At 56.8% G+C, this 16,010-nt stretch overlaps 3 protein-coding genes across 3 annotated transcripts; 1 reads left to right on the plus strand and 2 right to left on the minus strand.

Annotated features, from left to right (window-relative positions):
- Window positions 1-1,930: 1,930 nt before the first annotated feature.
- CkaCkLH20_00591 (uncharacterized protein) lies at window positions 1,931-5,872 on the plus strand (the record flags this gene model as incomplete). Its single annotated transcript, XM_038883311.1, has 3 exons — window positions 1,931-3,583; window positions 3,645-3,718; window positions 5,680-5,872. 3 exons carry the CDS (start codon window positions 1,931-1,933, stop codon window positions 5,870-5,872), a joined length of 1,920 nt encoding a protein of 639 aa, XP_038750906.1.
- A 1,198-nt stretch (window positions 5,873-7,070) lies between these two features.
- Window positions 7,071-11,165, minus strand: CkaCkLH20_00592 (uncharacterized protein; the record flags this gene model as incomplete). The annotated part of the gene is made up of 1 exon (XM_038883312.1): window positions 7,071-11,165. The coding sequence occupies one exon, from the start codon at window positions 11,163-11,165 to the stop codon at window positions 7,071-7,073; it is 4,095 nt and encodes a 1,364-aa protein (XP_038750907.1).
- Window positions 11,166-14,255: 3,090 nt separating this feature from the next.
- On the minus strand, window positions 14,256-14,919 carry CkaCkLH20_00593 (uncharacterized protein; the record flags this gene model as incomplete). The annotated part of the gene is made up of 2 exons (XM_038883313.1): window positions 14,256-14,378; window positions 14,434-14,919. 2 exons carry the CDS (start codon window positions 14,917-14,919, stop codon window positions 14,256-14,258), a joined length of 609 nt encoding a protein of 202 aa, XP_038750908.1.
- Window positions 14,920-16,010: the final 1,091 nt, after the last annotated feature.

Here is a 16,010-nt window from a genome sequence, read left to right on the forward strand (position 1 = left end):
CGCCCGCCGTCGGACCCGCTCTGCCCGCTTTGATGGCTCCGAGCAACGCGACACTCGTCGACTCTTGGGCCACGACTCTTCAAGTTGCTTCTTCGAGTCGTTACGGCGGGGCGCCGATGACTAGTGACGCCTGGGGACCCCACACTTCGGAGCGGGAGCCGATGCCGGAGGCGGGCGATGGAGATATGGAGGAGGGGAAGATGTGGTTCGCTTCGATTGGTGACGCCGAGATGTGTCCGGCTGGGCGCGGGACGGGAGCGGATGCAGTCGAGGTGCCTCCGAGCGGCAACGGGTGGTATTCTGGTGGGTTGAGTGAGACTTTGGCAAATTGATGAGAGGTTATGAATAGGAGATCGTGAATGAGATCCTTTCTCATGAATCCGAGCTTTCGGGAATGAAATGAAAATCACGCCTTAGCTGTGACATATGTCGACTTCACTCATCACTATTGCGAGATGACGTGCAGCTTTGAAAGATATGGCGGGAATGACGATTGAAATTGCGAACTCATCTTCGATCGACTGGATCTTGATCTATCTCGCCAGCTGTCGCAAGGTGATGTGATCCGCAGTCGGCTACTCTGAAGCGCGCGAATGAGAAGCTCAAGAAATAGTTGTTGTAGCTATCATAAATGCGGGTCACAGGATAAGTTTCACACATCGATCATGTCTCTCATGAGACACCTGTGGTCGGTGAAGCTATCATGAAGCCGATGAGGCTATGAGAAATTCCTGGAAGCCACGATATAGATGATTATGTTGTAATGAATAATCAAAATCACGTTTTCGTAGCTCGCGATCCGCCTCACTGTCCACATCTCAGTATGAGCTGAGGGCGAGGTCACGCTTTCGTTTGCCAAAGTGCGCCCCCCACGCTAACGATGAAATAAGACAACTGACATCTGCCGGCGACTAGATCGTGTGAGATCCTCCGCATGCATAGACGTTGGAAAAAGAGTCTCACTCAGAAGCCAAGTCAGCAAACCCGATGACACCTGCATTTGGTCAGCACATTCATCCAATCACGCATCCCCATAGCCGAACCAGAATCAGTCTCACATCTCGCCTACCGAGGAACGATATTCCGACGATCAGGGGCAACGGTCCGTTATATCCACAACTGTGGATAACTATAAAATTAGAGTATTGGAGAGGACCGCCACATTCATTCAGCCCTCAGACGCCATAAAACGCCAAAGATTTCCCTTCACCAATAGGTGTATGCCTGTCTGATTACCAGAGACCATGAGCCTTCAACAGAGGATGGCCGATCACATTCCCTTCTCATTGAGCAGTTCAATCACTCGTGCCGCATGGGCATGCGAACTACCAAGTTCTTTTGTAGCAAACAACCCCTTTTCTTAATGACTGCCAAGTTCACCAACCAACAAGCCCCAAAAACATGTCGCCAACCGCCTCCAAATACCAACAAAGGTCCCATCACAGCCGCCTTGCTATTTTAAAGTCGTCTTGGCAGGGATGAGCAGGGTCCGGATGGTTGCCCGAACCCCCCGGCGGGTCCCTCCGGCCTGGGGCCCGCGTGTTTTGACTTTGACTTTCATGTCTCACCGTGTCGAAACGTTGTTCCAGCCCAGCCAGCAAAAAACCTGTTGGGGTTGGTTGGAATTTCTTGACACCTAGACACATTTGATTCTGTCCAAGTGAAAGCCTCACACTTCACACGGCAGAATAATCTCAGCCTTGTGAACATCAACATCACCGCAACTACCGACTGACCTCTTTGTGTCCTGCTTCCCTGCTCATCTCATCTCATCTTGACCGGCCAGCATACAGACACTCATCGCCGGTCCTTACATCATCGCTTCTCCTCATGACTCAAACTTAATCCCTTTCCTCGGCTCACCACCGGCATCACATTCTCATTTCTCATCAGATACCCCCAATCACAACACCAAATCTCATCAATCACCATGACAGCAATGTACCGCTGGACCAGGGTCCGCACCCTCGCCGCCGTCCTCACCTTCGGCAGCGTCCTGCTCTACTACCTCTACACCACCTGGTCCCGCTCCGAGTCCTACCAGCTCGAGCGCTACATGAACCTGCAGCACATCTCCCCTCCCCCGGCCAACACAAAGGCGAGCTTCGACTGGTCCTCGGTGAACTACAAATTCCCGCCCCAGACGCCCCTGACGCCGCTCCCGAAGGGCCTCGGGCGCGGCCCCGCCCTCCCGCGCGTGCAGCACCGGTTCCCCGCCGAGTCGCCCGCCGCCGCCCGGGCCCGCGAGGCCCGCCGGCACGAGGTCCGCGAGCTGTTCCGCAAGAACTGGGCCAGCTACAAGAAGTACGCCTGGATGAAGGACGCGCTCAACCCCATCTCGGCCACGGCCAAGGACCAGTTCTCCGGGTGGGCCGCGACGCTGGTCGACTCGCTCGACGTGCTGTGGATCATGGGGCTGAAGGTCGAGTTCGAGGAGGCCGTTGCCGCTGTCGCTACTATCGACTTTGGATCGGCGAGTTCGGGCCGCGTCAACACCTTTGAGACGAACATCCGGTATCTGGGCGGCTTGATGGCGGCGTATGATCTCAGCAAGCGCAGGGTTCTACTCGACAAGGCCATCGAGCTGGGGAACCTTCTTTACGGCGCTTTCAACACGGAACATCGCATGCCGGTCGACTTCATCAACTTCGAAGACGCCAAAGCAGGCACGGGCCTCGACGTCGAGAGCTCCGTCGTCTCCGCCTCGCCGGGGACGCTCTCGCTCGAGATGACGCACCTCTCGCAGCTCACCGGAGACCCGAAGTACTACGACGCCATCGCCAAAGTCATGGACCTCTTCCACGAGGGGCAGAAGAAGACCAAGATCCCGGGCATGTGGCCCATGTTCGTCTCGATGCGGAACCGCGACGTCGTCACGGGCTCGCAGTTCACCATCGCCGGCTGCGCGGACTCGCTCTACGAGTACCTCCCCAAGATGCAGGCCCTCCTCGGCGGGATGGAGCCCAAGTACGAGGACATGACGGAGGCGTTCCTCAAGGCCGCCAACGAGACCCTCTTCTTCCGGCCGATGCTGCCCGGCGGGGAGAACGTCCTCATCTCGGGCAACGTCAACGTCGACATCGACGGGCAGAGGCACCTGGACCCGGAGAGCGAGCACCTCGCCTGCTTCATCGGCGGTATCTACGCCCTGGCCGGGAGGTTGCTGGGCAAGGAGGAGTGGGTGACCGTCGGGGCGCGGTTGACGCTGGGGTGCTACTACGCCTACCAGGCCATGCCGACGGGCATGATGCCGGAGCGCTTCAACATGCTCGCGTGCGACAGGAGGGACGACTGTAAGTGGGACGAGGATCGGTGGGAGAAAGAGAAGCGGCTGCGGCCGGAGTTCAAGGAGCATCTGCCGAAGGGCTTCACCACGGCCAAGGACTCACGGTACATCCTTCGCCCCGAGGCCATCGAGAGCGTGTTCGTGCTGTACCGCATCACAGGAGAAAAGGGTTTCCAAGATGCGGCGTGGGAAATGTGGAAAGCCGTCAGCAACGGGACGCTGGTCGAGAACGGCAACGCGGCGGTGCTGGATGTCACCAAGAAGGTCGACCCGCTGCCCAAGGAGGACTATATGGAGGTGAGACCCGCGTTCGAGGTGACATTGGCCATGTTGGCGGAAGTACTGACCGATAAAATAGAGTTTCTGGCTGGCGGAGACGCTGAAGTATTTCTACCTCGTCTTCTCACCCCCTGACCTTATCAGTCTGGACGAGTACGTCCTGAACACGGAAGCTCATCCCTTCCGGCGACCCCGATGAGGCAGGTAGTCACGCGAGCTCAGAACTGTGACGGACAGCTCCGTCACCTGTGCCTTCGCGGAGGGTTGCAGTGCGTGGCACATCATCTAAACTCGAGACACATGTGGTCATTGCTCAGGCTGAGGAGAGATGAACATATTGTCATTAAGTAATTATGGACCGGCGATGTTGTTGATAGCGATTTGCGTATCTCCGTCAGCTCGTCGTACCGAGGGCCATCACCTATGGCAGGGTCGATTCTGATGACGTTAGACAGTCGCCCTAGACTATCATTCAGCTTATGCACCATGGCTGTGAATTCAAGCGGCAGCAGAACAGAAGTGGCGGACTAGAAGAATGACTTTCTTGGAAGTCTTGGGCGTACGTCACAGGAGACGCCAACATCATCATGTAGCGAATGCGCTTTACAAAAGGGCAATTGCCAAGTCTTCCGTACTATACCAGATCAGATCCAGATCGAACAGAAGAGAAATGAACCAGGAAATACCATGACCATAGTCACCACTTTGCGGGACGGCAGTGGAATCGCAGGAGAACGCAATATGAATGAGACGCCGGCGCGCAAGGCTTGGACCGAGCGCCACGGTATACCGGAGAACTCGAAAGCTCGCAGCAGGATAGATTGAAGCTTGTTTTAGAGTGCACAATAATATCGCTCCAGATTTGATCGTCGGCCTGTATTCCCACCATCCTGCGGGCTGAGCCGCGGGAAAGTTGACCGTTCCGGACCATTGTGGTGAGCGCGCCCCGGGACTTTTGAACATTGACCACCTGCTAGTGTTGGCGTTGGCTGTCGACTGATGTGAGTGAGAATGTCAGGCATGATCGAACGAACACCTGCGGCCATCTTTAAAATAGTCTTAGAAACTGACTCGGCGTCAGAGTGCTGTCAATGTCATCAAAAAAAGAATACGTCTCGCCTCGTCCTCAGCTCTCTCTTGGGTGCCATCCGGCACATCACTCCTGCAGCGTCGATCAGTCACATCGAAAGCGGCCCGATCACCAAGCCCGTCTTCCGTCACTGCCAGCCACTCAACCAATATCGATGGAGGATGATGTCTTGGCTGATGGGCAAAACTCACAGAATACCCATCCTCTCTCCTCCGTACAGCCCGTGAAGAACATGCAACCACCCGGTTCCAAAGTGAGGCTTATCGAAGGCTCATCCATCACCCACAACGCCCCAAAAGTGCATGAATCGCGTGACGGTTAGAACTCCGCAAAGTCCCTCCCCAGACCTCTCTCTCTCTATATCCCCGTAAGCGGGCCCGAAGAAAAGTCCCGTAAGAGCCCACAGCAAAACAACGACATCCCTCACAGTGCAACACCCGCGCCAAGAACCCATTGAAACGCCTTCATCGCCAAGAGCATGATCAAGCTCATATACTCGATGGCTTTTAATAGCCCCAAACACAACTGCGTACGCGCCAAGGCGCGACCGTCTTCTCTACCTCCCTAAAGCCAGACTCTGGTTGTGTCCGTCTCCCCTAATCGGCCTCGCCGCCTCCATCCCAGCACTGTTAGCCAAGAACAGAGGGACCTGCGCGCATCGAAGGCCACCACCGGCACCCTGTAGTAGCCAGAAGAAGAGATGCGGTATTATCGTCACGAAGGACGGCTCCAGGACTGGAAATAGCATCCTCCTTGCAACCCGTCTCCAGCCATGCCATCTCGACTCTTGGTCAGTAGAAGGGCGGTGTCAACCGACCCTCCTCCGGCAGCTGCCAATGTTTCCAAACCTTCTTTTTCTCGCTCTCTCTCGATTGTATAAGTAGCAGACGATCATCCCGCCTCCTTCTGACTTTCGATGCCATCCCATCCTTCATCCCGCACATCCACAATCCCGCAACGAACACTCCCTTTTCCCACATCATCCAAACTCTTTCTCTCCCGCACCACCAAGACACCCACCCAGAGTCACCATGAGATCCGTCTTCGCCATCGTCACCCTCCTCGCGGCCACCGTCGCCGCCCGCTTCGACGGTCCCTGCACCGACCTCGCGTGCGGCGAGGCCAGCGTCAACTGCGAGGCCGACGGCATGGTCTGCGTGCCGTTCCCCAGCGTCGACGTCGAGAAGCGTCTGGGCTGCACCTGCAGCGTCGGCTAGACTTTCATTTACACTCGCGTTATGAACTAGTATCGATCACAATTTGTAAGTTCACCCGGAGTTGTCTGCTGGAAGATTGACCAATGCTAATTGGAGTGTCTCTCAGATCGATACTCGGTTCAACGAAGACACGGCGTTTGGGGTATGACTTTATGGCACGAACGGGAGCAATTTTGCATCAACAAGACTTTTTGGGGAACTCAGGAAAAAAGATGGATCATGACAAGCATGAAGACGGAATGAATCCATGAACAGTGTGGACACTCTCTCTAGACAAGATATCCAAAATCAAGCGAAATATTTCCAGAAAACATTATCTTCTCACATTCATTGTCGTGCTACCGTGGTAACCTACTGAGAACGCCCGCTTCGGTATCCGCCGCTCATGAATCGAGTGTCCTCGCCCTCGGCCAACGTCCTCCATACCAAGCCTCAGATCTCACACCCGATCTAAAGTTTCCTTACCAGAAATCCTCCGGGACGGACAGATTCGCCACAACCCACCATCCCAGCCAAGCCAAGCCGCGCCGCTGCCCGCGGGTTTGAACGTTGATCATACCGAACCACCAAGGATGAACCTCGTTAGCAACATCAAGGACCTTGTGATGAACACCGCCACGAGGCAACGTGGCGCGGCGAAAAGCTAATAGACGGGTTCGCTGCCTAAGCCCTCGCGATAGCGATTGCGATGATTTTGATGAGGCGGTGATTCGGATATTGAAGGGTCCGATGATCTCAGCTGGGGACTTTTGATTTACAGTTGCAAGTAAGACTTAGGACACGCCGCGATTGCGAGAGCGATGGGTTGATTGTGACGGTGGCTCGGACTTTGAGGATTCCGATGTCATTGATCGTCACTAAGGCCTGGTGTGAGACATGTTCGTATGACGTTAAGAATCTCCCCAAGCCCGCGGAATGACAGACGCCCGAGTCCGATCGCGACAAAGTCACAGCACAATATCATAACAACATGTTATCAAAGTCTTCTCATTGGAATAGACTAAACAATATTCGAGATCAACTCCCTGGTACCGTGTCCCCAGTTTGTGGTATCATACCCAATAAAAACCCAAGTCCCCGCCGCCGATAACTCCGAGCTAATACTACACAAAGCCCATGGTAATACAGAAGAAACAAAAGACAAAAAAGAAGTGGTGTACAGGGAATGCTTCGCCTGCTTCAGCCCGGACAAGACGCATCACGTAGACATCCGTCCCCAACCCCTCACGAACCCCCTCTGCGCCCGATTCACCCTTGCCAGAATCCCCAACCCGACGTCCTCGCCACCGCCCCAGCCGCCCGCCCTCTTCACACTGATCCCGAACGCCGTCTCCTGCTCGCGCTCCGCCGCCACGATATCCACCCTCCGCTGCCTCACGCGCTCCCAGCTCATCTTGAACCCCATCGCGCGGCTGCCGTCGAGGAAGCTCCGCTCGACCTCCTCGGTGGGCATCCACTCGGCGCCGCGGCCGAGGAAGCCGAAGACGTTGCCGTCGACGAGGAGCGCCGCGACGGAGGCGATGCTGCACGGGTTGCGCGGGAGGATCGTGTCGGTTCCCGGCGTGAGGAGCCAGGCGAAGAGGGTGAGGAGGAGGAGGAGGGCGAGGATGGACTGGATGATGCGGGTGGAGGCGTCGTCCTGCACGAGGCGCCGGAGGCTCGTGACGGTCGTGTCCTCGAGCATGCCGGGGATGACTTCCTGGGCGGTGAGGTCGGGCAGGCGTCTGCGCGAGTTGACGTTGAGGTTTTGGGCGCGGACAATGCCGTGTTGGCGGACGATGGCGTCGGCTACGCGGCCGCTCTTGGTGAGGCCCGGGTCGCCGAGGTTTCCGGCGGGGATGGCGAAGCGGGAGGTGACGAGGGAGGAGAAGAAGGGGTCGAGTTGGTTCCCGGTCGTCAGGTTCGCCATCAGGCCGTACTGCAGCGGCAGGAGGGTCAGTTTTGTGGGCCGCGCGGTGAGTTCCTGGACGCGAGGGGGGTAGGTCGGGTCGATGTGCAGCGAGGAACCCGTGAGGCGGACCGTGGCCATGACCGTCTCCAGGGTCTCGTTGCAGCCCATCGCGGAGATGTATCCCACTTGCGAGGGCGTGGTGTCGGCCAGCTGGCCCCAGACGTAGGTGAAGTCGGAACATTGGCTCGAAGTCGCAGACCGCGGTGTGGCGACGCCGAAGACGGATGAGGGGGATACACCCGGCGGGAGGACCGCGTTGGAGCGGATGGAGGGGTCCAGGCATGGTTCTCCTGCGATGTCGATGCGCATTCCCTGGTCCTTTACGAACTGCTGGGTAGGAAGATCCGGGATCGTGAAGTTGGTGTTGATCTCCGACTGCGGGTACAGTCTGCAGTCGAGACGGGACCGCAGGGCGGGGAGGTTGACGAGGATGGTACTCGCGCCATCCTGCATCGATAGTGGGGTGGTAAGCTGCACGCCTTTGAAGTTGAGGTCTTCGAATGTGAAGGACGGGAACGTCAGGTTCGCGTCGAGGATAAGTGATGCTAGGAGGGTGTCCGTGGTACATGTCGGACACGGCGCGGAAGCGTTGATGAACTGGTCGACAAGTTGCAAGGTAACCGGTCGAGTAGATGGGATCGGGACAGTGGTGTATAGCGCCCCTGAGAACGTAGCGAGAAGCGAAGCAACAAAGACCGAGATCGTCGTAACGATAACCGCAATGTTCTTCGTCTTCGCGGCATCATACACAATCCTCGGCTTCGACTTATCCATGAAGTCCAACCCGACAGTCGTCTCGAACGAGCCACCCTGCCTCAGCTTGGTATAGGGCGCAAGGCATCGCGTGGCACAGTCCGCGGAGGCAAGGTACAGCGCTACAATGCCAAACAACACGCCTGGGCCAGTTGTCCAAAGGAAGTGGCGATCCGTATTCGCTGTGACGGTCGTGATTCCCTGGTGTGCCTCGGAGAGCCGCAGCACGACCTCCAGAGAGATGATCATAGCCGCCATGATGAAAACAGCGGCTAACCGAGCCGCTGGATGCAGCGGGAGTGGATGGCCCCAGTTGGACGTCTTGACAAACTGAGGGGGCGTATCCTGCGGCGGCGGGTTGCCTCCGAAGATCTTGAAGTATCCCGCACCCTTGGCCGCCTTCTCGTACGGTTCCACACCGGTGTAATAACTCGTGCCAAGCAACCTCTCGCGGACAGTCGACACGTGCGCAGCACCCGTCCCACGCAGGCATTGTAAAAGCGACCTGCTATGGGCAAGGAGTGTCGCCATGTTGATGATGGTGTTCGGGTGGCGCGGGAGGAAGCCTGTTCTCGGGGCGAAAGCGACGGCGACGAGGGTGAGGACCAAAGCGAAACCGAGGAGGCCGGACAGCAGGTGCGCCGGGATGGGCCGGACGTTGAGGCGTTCTCCGATGATGACTGCGGTGCCGGTGGTCTTCTGCTGCGGGACCGTCTCGGCCATCAACGAGTTCCTCGCGACGAGGGCGGTGTACTGGCGCCAGTAGTTTGTCACTATGCTGGTGAGATTGTCCGTTCGCAGCAAGTTGTCAATCGGTGGGATTCCGTTGTCCTTGACTTCCATCGCAACCGCCGAGTTCATGATCGCGTCGGAGGCAACGACCGCGATGCCAGGGTACCGACTGTTCACGTTGGGCATGGCTCCGAGGATCTGAGAGTCGGTTGGATACGATGCGAAATGGCCTTGCACAATGTCCATGGGCTGGACCAAACTCAAAGTGCGGTTCTTCGCAGAGCGGGGTCGGTCGATATCGATGAGTTGCGTGTTGTTCTTCTTGACGTGGACAGTCGTCAGGTTGTACGTCGGGCGGCATATCAGCGCAGCAGAGCGAGTCACCCTACCCGAGATCGGGACGTTGAAGGTATCGCTGGTGACCGGAAGCGACGAGCTGTCGATGGTTATGGCGCCCGACATCACCACCACCCTCCCATCATCCGGGGACTGCGAGTTCCCACACGAGCCCGCTTGGAAAGCGGTGAAGAAGGTCGGGAGAGTAAACCCGACGAGGGCCATGTTCGGGATCTCTTGCGTCATGAAACACGTCGGAGTCGACACGGTGACATTGAGTTGTGTATCGGAGGCCTGGATGAACTGAATGCCGGTGAGGTTCAGCTGCGCCGGCTCGCACTCAATATCCGACTGGAAACCTTCCACGTCTGCCCGCAGCTCAGCCGTTGAAGGAATATCCGACGAAAAAGACTGGAACGCAAACTCCTTCGAGGTGCCGTCCGGAAAGTTGAGCCCTTTAGTCTGCAGTCCGACCATGGTGAAGAAGGGCAGAGCACCCGCCGATCGAAGTCCAGAGGGGTCGTTTACGAACGCATTCTGCAAGTTGAGACTCACACCTCGCGCCGTGACGATCTGGAACGTCGGGCTGACAAGCGCCACGGCAATGACGATGATGAGCTTCAACGTGAGGCCGATAGATGCAGCAGCCGCCACCAACCAATCCCGATTCTTCGTCGCTTTAGCGATGGCCCAAGGTTCGAACATGAAGACGTAATCCAGCATTAAAGTCCGGTCGACGCTCGCCGGTCCCTTCGACATGCGAATCCACGGGGCGTTCGCTTTTGCTTGGTGCTCCGGTCTCGCCCACAGCGCCGCGATACACGTGAATATGAATGCCGAGCCGTACTGCCACAAATACCTGAACCCGTGGTCCGGCGACCCAAGACCGCCTCTTTTGTTCGATAGATCCAGCACAGCTTCTACCGTAATCAACAACCCCGCGAACAGAATCGCAAACGAGCTCAATACCCTTCGTTGCAGGTAGAAAGGTCGGTATGGTAACGATACGTCCATCAGGCCATCTCGCTTCTTCAAATCATCAGAGTCGGAGCTCTGCGGTGGTATGCGTATTGTAGGCTGCAGCATCTGTCGGATCGGTTGTGACGGTTGTAGTGAATGTATTGACGGCAGTGGTTGTCCCTGCGGAATAGGCCGCATCGTAGGAACAGCTAACCTCGCGACTGGTGCAAAATTCGACTGCCGCGGCGTCAAGGAGTACCTCGGTCCCGGCGTCGACGGTTTACTCGGGCTCGTGATCATAATCTCTGGCACCGCCAACGTCGTCGTCCCAATATCTCCATCACAATCACCGTTGCTGCTGCTGCCGGAGGAGGAAGAGGCGTCCAGCATCGAAGGGCGTGGTGTGCTGAACGACCGGCCGGTATACGGCCTCTCGACGACATCGTCTTCTCGCACCATGTTCGACTCGGCGACGTAGCGGTGGTACGAGTCCATGCCGTTGGTGCTCTGCTTCGGTCCCTGGCGGGGCACGTTGGCCCTGGCCCTCGCGTCGGAGTCCATATATCACAGGACTCCTCGCGCAATATGTGTCGATCTTCACAGGAGGATCGGAGGGGGGAGGTATATGAAAGGGGAGAGGGAAGGGGGTCTGGGGGCCCGCGGTCACCGGAAGTTCATTGTCGCCCAAGGCCTCTGAATGGTAGAATAGATGTCTCGCGTAGACGATGTTTTGTTTCTTCGCTAACTGCCTTGTTGGGAAACACAATCAAGATCGTTGTAGGGTGTTTGTCGATCGGTCGATTAGACTCGTGGACAAGAGCGCGCTTGTTGCGAGTAAATTGAGGCAAAAAACAAAAGAAGCGGAGAAGGGGTCCGTTGGAAAGGTGGAAGGAAGAAGGTCTATCTCAGGCGGCAACGTATCGTGCCGGGTCCAGTAGCTGTGTTCCTTGCCTGCGGGATGCCGAGCGTCTCGGTTTGCAGCCGCGCGATTTGCATGAACCGGTCGTTTGGGCGGAGGGGAAAGCAAAGTATGGGATTTCTTGTTACTGGAGCCAGCCAAGGGGGGGAGGGATAAGAAGAGGGTTAAGACAAGGAAAAGGCAGACAAGGACAGGCCAGTCAGAGAAGGGGCGGCGTCAGGAACGGAGGAGAAGGAGGAGGGGAGGGCCTTGTTGTCCCGGGCGCGGGACGATCACTGGTTCGGGCATGATATATGAGAAGGGTGGGAGGGCGAAAGAGGACAAAATACCATTATCATCAAGAGGACGAGCGCGAGCGGGGGTGGAAGGGGACTACCGCGGCGTGTGAAGTGCGTGCGGTGCGTCCAACGGAGATGGGGCGCTGCCAGAGATGCGTTGCCGAGCTGTCTTCTGGTGTTAGTCCCTGCCCTCCTGCCTGTCTCCTGTCACCTCGGCCGTTCCTTGTGCCTGTCTGTCTCTTGTCTTCCGTTCCGCTGTCTGAGAGGTGTCTGTCGCTTTTCATCCCAAAACGGGGACGCAGGGCAGGGCACGACACTTGGCGCGCAAGAGGGCATGCAGGTTAAGCCTTGGGGCCACCTGAGAAGAGAGTTGGGAGAGAGAGGGGGGAGAAACAGCCCGGACGGGTTTCAGAAGCAGGTCGGTCGGGGCGCCGGCTTGGACGAGGCTGGACGACCTTTTTTGGTGCTGGTGTACTTTGCTTTTTGGTGGTGTTTTGGTGTGGTTTGGACGTACTCTGCGGCGCAAAACGAGTGAGCAGTTGAAGTGGGATTAAACGTAGCGGGAGAGACGAGGGAGAGGCCTCATTGGCTCGAGTGTTAGCCCGCCAGTTGGGGAGGCCACGGTGAAACTGCCGCGTGTGGCGGCTGTGTGACAGAATGTCACAGACCCCGGTTTCGAAAGATGTGAGCTTGTTCGTTCTTCCCAAATGTCCCCTCTTTTTCGGTCTGAAGTTTCCGTGCCCTTAAGAGAGTACCTTGCCTTAGTCCTCTGTTTTTAAGGCTCCGTGACCTGCTGTGGGAAACGGACAGATTGGAGCGGCGGAGGAACGTGGGGGAGATCTGCAGCTAGCAGGGAACGGCTGACGAGCGTAAAGCGACCGCCTGGTCTGGTGTTCTCCAGAGTCGAAGGACTGGTCATCGTCCATCGCCAGAACTGTTTTGGTCGGCTCAACAGTGCTCCAGTAGATGGCCGCCATCGAGGAACACGACGCATTCGAGTTTGGACTGAAAACAGCAGCTGTTCCCCCTCGCTGAGTCTGAGGTGTCCCGAAAGGAACAGGTGAAACGGGAGAAACTTTGCTACAACTGCTCCGTATAGCCCCATAATTTATCCGAAATGCCCCACTACGGGACGGGACGGTCTGTGCGGGTCCTCGCCCGGAAACCTCCGGCTCTCCGGCACAGCAGCTCCCTCTTCACACTCTGATGCTGGTCATGTTTTCTGCGGTGAATTCAAGTCCCTGGCTAGCGCCCATTCTCAGCCCCAAATCGGCCCCCAAATTCGTTTCTTAATCAATCTGCCCGCTAGTGTTTCTCAGTAAGGCTGGCTGACTGACTGACTGACATGGCCGGTGACCGACCGACCGACCGAACCGACCGAGTGATCCCGTCTCCCGCTCGCCACTGCGGGGACCCTTTTCCTCCTGAGGCAGGCCGAACGACCCCTCACCTGGCAAATTTCGCAAGGTGAGGCGAACACATGTGCAAGCCGAACGACTCTCACGAACCTCGCCTCCCCTCCCGCTCACGAGAGTTCGGTCGGGCGTGAACGCCGGGCAGCCGGAGGTCGGGTCGACTCGACCCAGCCAATCTACATCATTCATCAGCTAATCACTCCAGCCATGACCTCCTACTCGTGCACCAAAAGATGGGAATACAGGCCTGACTCGTCGTCATACCGTCTCATGCTCTGTGGAAGTCGTAGGCGCTTTGGCCACTTCATCAGGGTAATCGGGGATTGATGGCATCGGCAGGTTCAGGAGCGGCGAAGCACAATGTCCGATGAGAAAATAGAAGTGAACTTTTCCGAAGTACATCGGATTGATGACAACCTGATATTAGGTGGTTGGTAGTACAGTACAGGTGAACCCATAATGACTCATGTCCATTTCGTCTGTCATATGTTACGCGGTCGCCCTTCGTCTCCTCTTCGTCAGGGGAAAAGGTCCCTGGTTATGTGTTGCACGAGGTCACATGCGTGTGCATTCTGGTTGAAATATCAGAAAACCAATCAATCGCCCTGGGTATAATGCGAATGCCCTTCCGTCCTTCTTTTCGTTTCGAACAAGGTCGATCGTGACCATGATTCCGTCATTTCGTCGCTTCATGGTTGCCCGCCAAACGCCAAATGCTTCTGCTTCGCTATTCGTACAAGGTAGTGCTGCGTGTCGGCGTGAGGTATATGCGGAGGGCGGCCTCTCGTCGTCGTAAGCCTGGACCGTGACTTTGGAGCATTCCCCAAACTCCATAAATCTCCCCCGGGTTGCTGTCTCAGTGGAGATGGTTCCCTGACTCGCCGGGTCTCTGGCGCCCCACGACGAAGATCCCGGGGCCTCGTGGGCTGTCGTTTCAATTCGGCAAAGCCTTCCGCCGTTGTTTCTCGTCGCCAGTGTAAGAAATGGGTATTAATTTTTTGCTTGTTGGACTCTGCAGTTGTCCTTTTCGTCGTCTTAATCAAATTCCGTAGTTTTGGGGCTTCCAACTGCGAGCGTTGATGATATTTCGCGACTCGGCCTTGACCAGGAACCCCGCGTCGCAATATGACATGTCTGGGCGGGGAATTTCAGGCGGGTAATGCTGGGTCCATCGTCAGTGATTGCGTCCTCTCGATCTCGGTCTGATGTCCACGTACCAAGCGCATACAACATGCGTCTGCCCATCCCGTCGCACACGTTCCCAGGTCCTGTCCGAATTTGGTCTTGTACTTTCCGCCGTTCGCCGGCTCGCACTTTGTCCCGACTCGCAACTTGTTGTCGATTGTTCCCTTACAGCAGTGCGGCTGTAAGGTGATGAACGGACTCGCGAGCTTGTCGGCGGGCGGGAACGGGTAGCAATGGAACGGCTGGCTTTGCGCGAGAATGACGGGAAGGCCAATTATGAGGAACAGAACGACTGCGACGGCCGAGAAGCCCAGCGGGCGGCGCATTGTGGGCGGTATGGACGAGTGTATGCGGACGACGAGCGCGGAGGAGGCGACGGCGGCGAAGATGCGCGAGATGTGATGGTGAGCCTTGTGGAGGAGTTCGCGAACCGGTCGAGGCAGATGTTGAACGAGCAGCTGCAGGAATGTGGCCGTAATGGCGAGAATTGGAGGCGGCGAAGAGGATAGAGGTGGCATGGCTAACCTACTTAACGGAAACGGTATTATTGTCCCTTGCAATCCTCTGTTTCTATTATTGGCCGGATGGTGCTCTCGACGACACACACACTCAGAGGTGCTCCGGAAGACGGGTCACGAATAGAGCGCCCCAGCTCTGGCGGGTGGAACAGGCAGAGCTGTTTTGCAAGGCAGATGCCGGACGGCACCGAGCCCTGTGGGTGATGAGATGGCCTAGCGCAGGCTCCCTTGGGCTTGGATTTTCGGTATACCACGGCGTGATGCGACGTGACAATCGGCGACGGGGCGGTGGTCGCCGCTAGCAAAAGAGCAGCACTTGGACTGGGCTGCGGTCTCTGCGGAAGGAGAGGAGGGATCGCGCCGATGAGGGAGGGGTGCGTCGCAGTGTTCTGAGCTTAAAGTGTGGCTCTGCCGGGGGTATCGCAGTTTGGTGCTGTCGAGCGTTCGATTTGGTTTGCTGGAGGGCTGGTAGGATTGCGTGGAGGCCAGGCGGAGATGGAGGGAAGATCGATGTCGGATGTGAAGATGCGCCGGAGAGTTTTGCGTGATGATTCGAAAGGCCGCGCGGGCTCGCCCAAGGGAACGGGACTGAGACTGGATGGACGTTGAAGAGGTGGTGTGGTCTGCTGCCGTTGAAGACAAGGGACGCTGGTCGTCGGATGGAGTGGTAGTCGGAGGTACGGCGGCGATGCGATAGCGACGATGAGGATTAGATGTAGACAAAGGTTTGTTGTTGGTGGCGGTGGTGGTGGTGGACGATAGAAAGGTTCGCGGAGAAGAGAAAGGAAAAGAGTCACGTTTGAGCTGCAGACAGAAGGAAGTGGCAACGCTTTGTTTTACTACCTAGCTACGAGCAGAAACGACTAAGAGCTACGGATATGTAGATAACAGGAAGCCAAGGTGAACCGAACAAATTAGAGGCTAGCTCGCTAGCTGCGATTCGACCACGTTTGAGAAGCAGGAACTGATGAGGACATTGTGCGAGCTAAGGCAGAAAAAAAAGGAAGGTGTAAGGGAGGCACAAGCATCGAGACATGAGAAGGCAGGGAGATTGGGAGAATAAGCCAATGAAGAGGAAGAGGGGGCCAGAC

The sequence above is a fragment of the Colletotrichum karsti genome, assembly GCF_011947395.1.
Source record: "Colletotrichum karsti strain CkLH20 chromosome Unknown Scaffold2, whole genome shotgun sequence".
Taxonomy (NCBI): Eukaryota; Fungi; Ascomycota; class Sordariomycetes; order Glomerellales; family Glomerellaceae; genus Colletotrichum; species Colletotrichum karsti.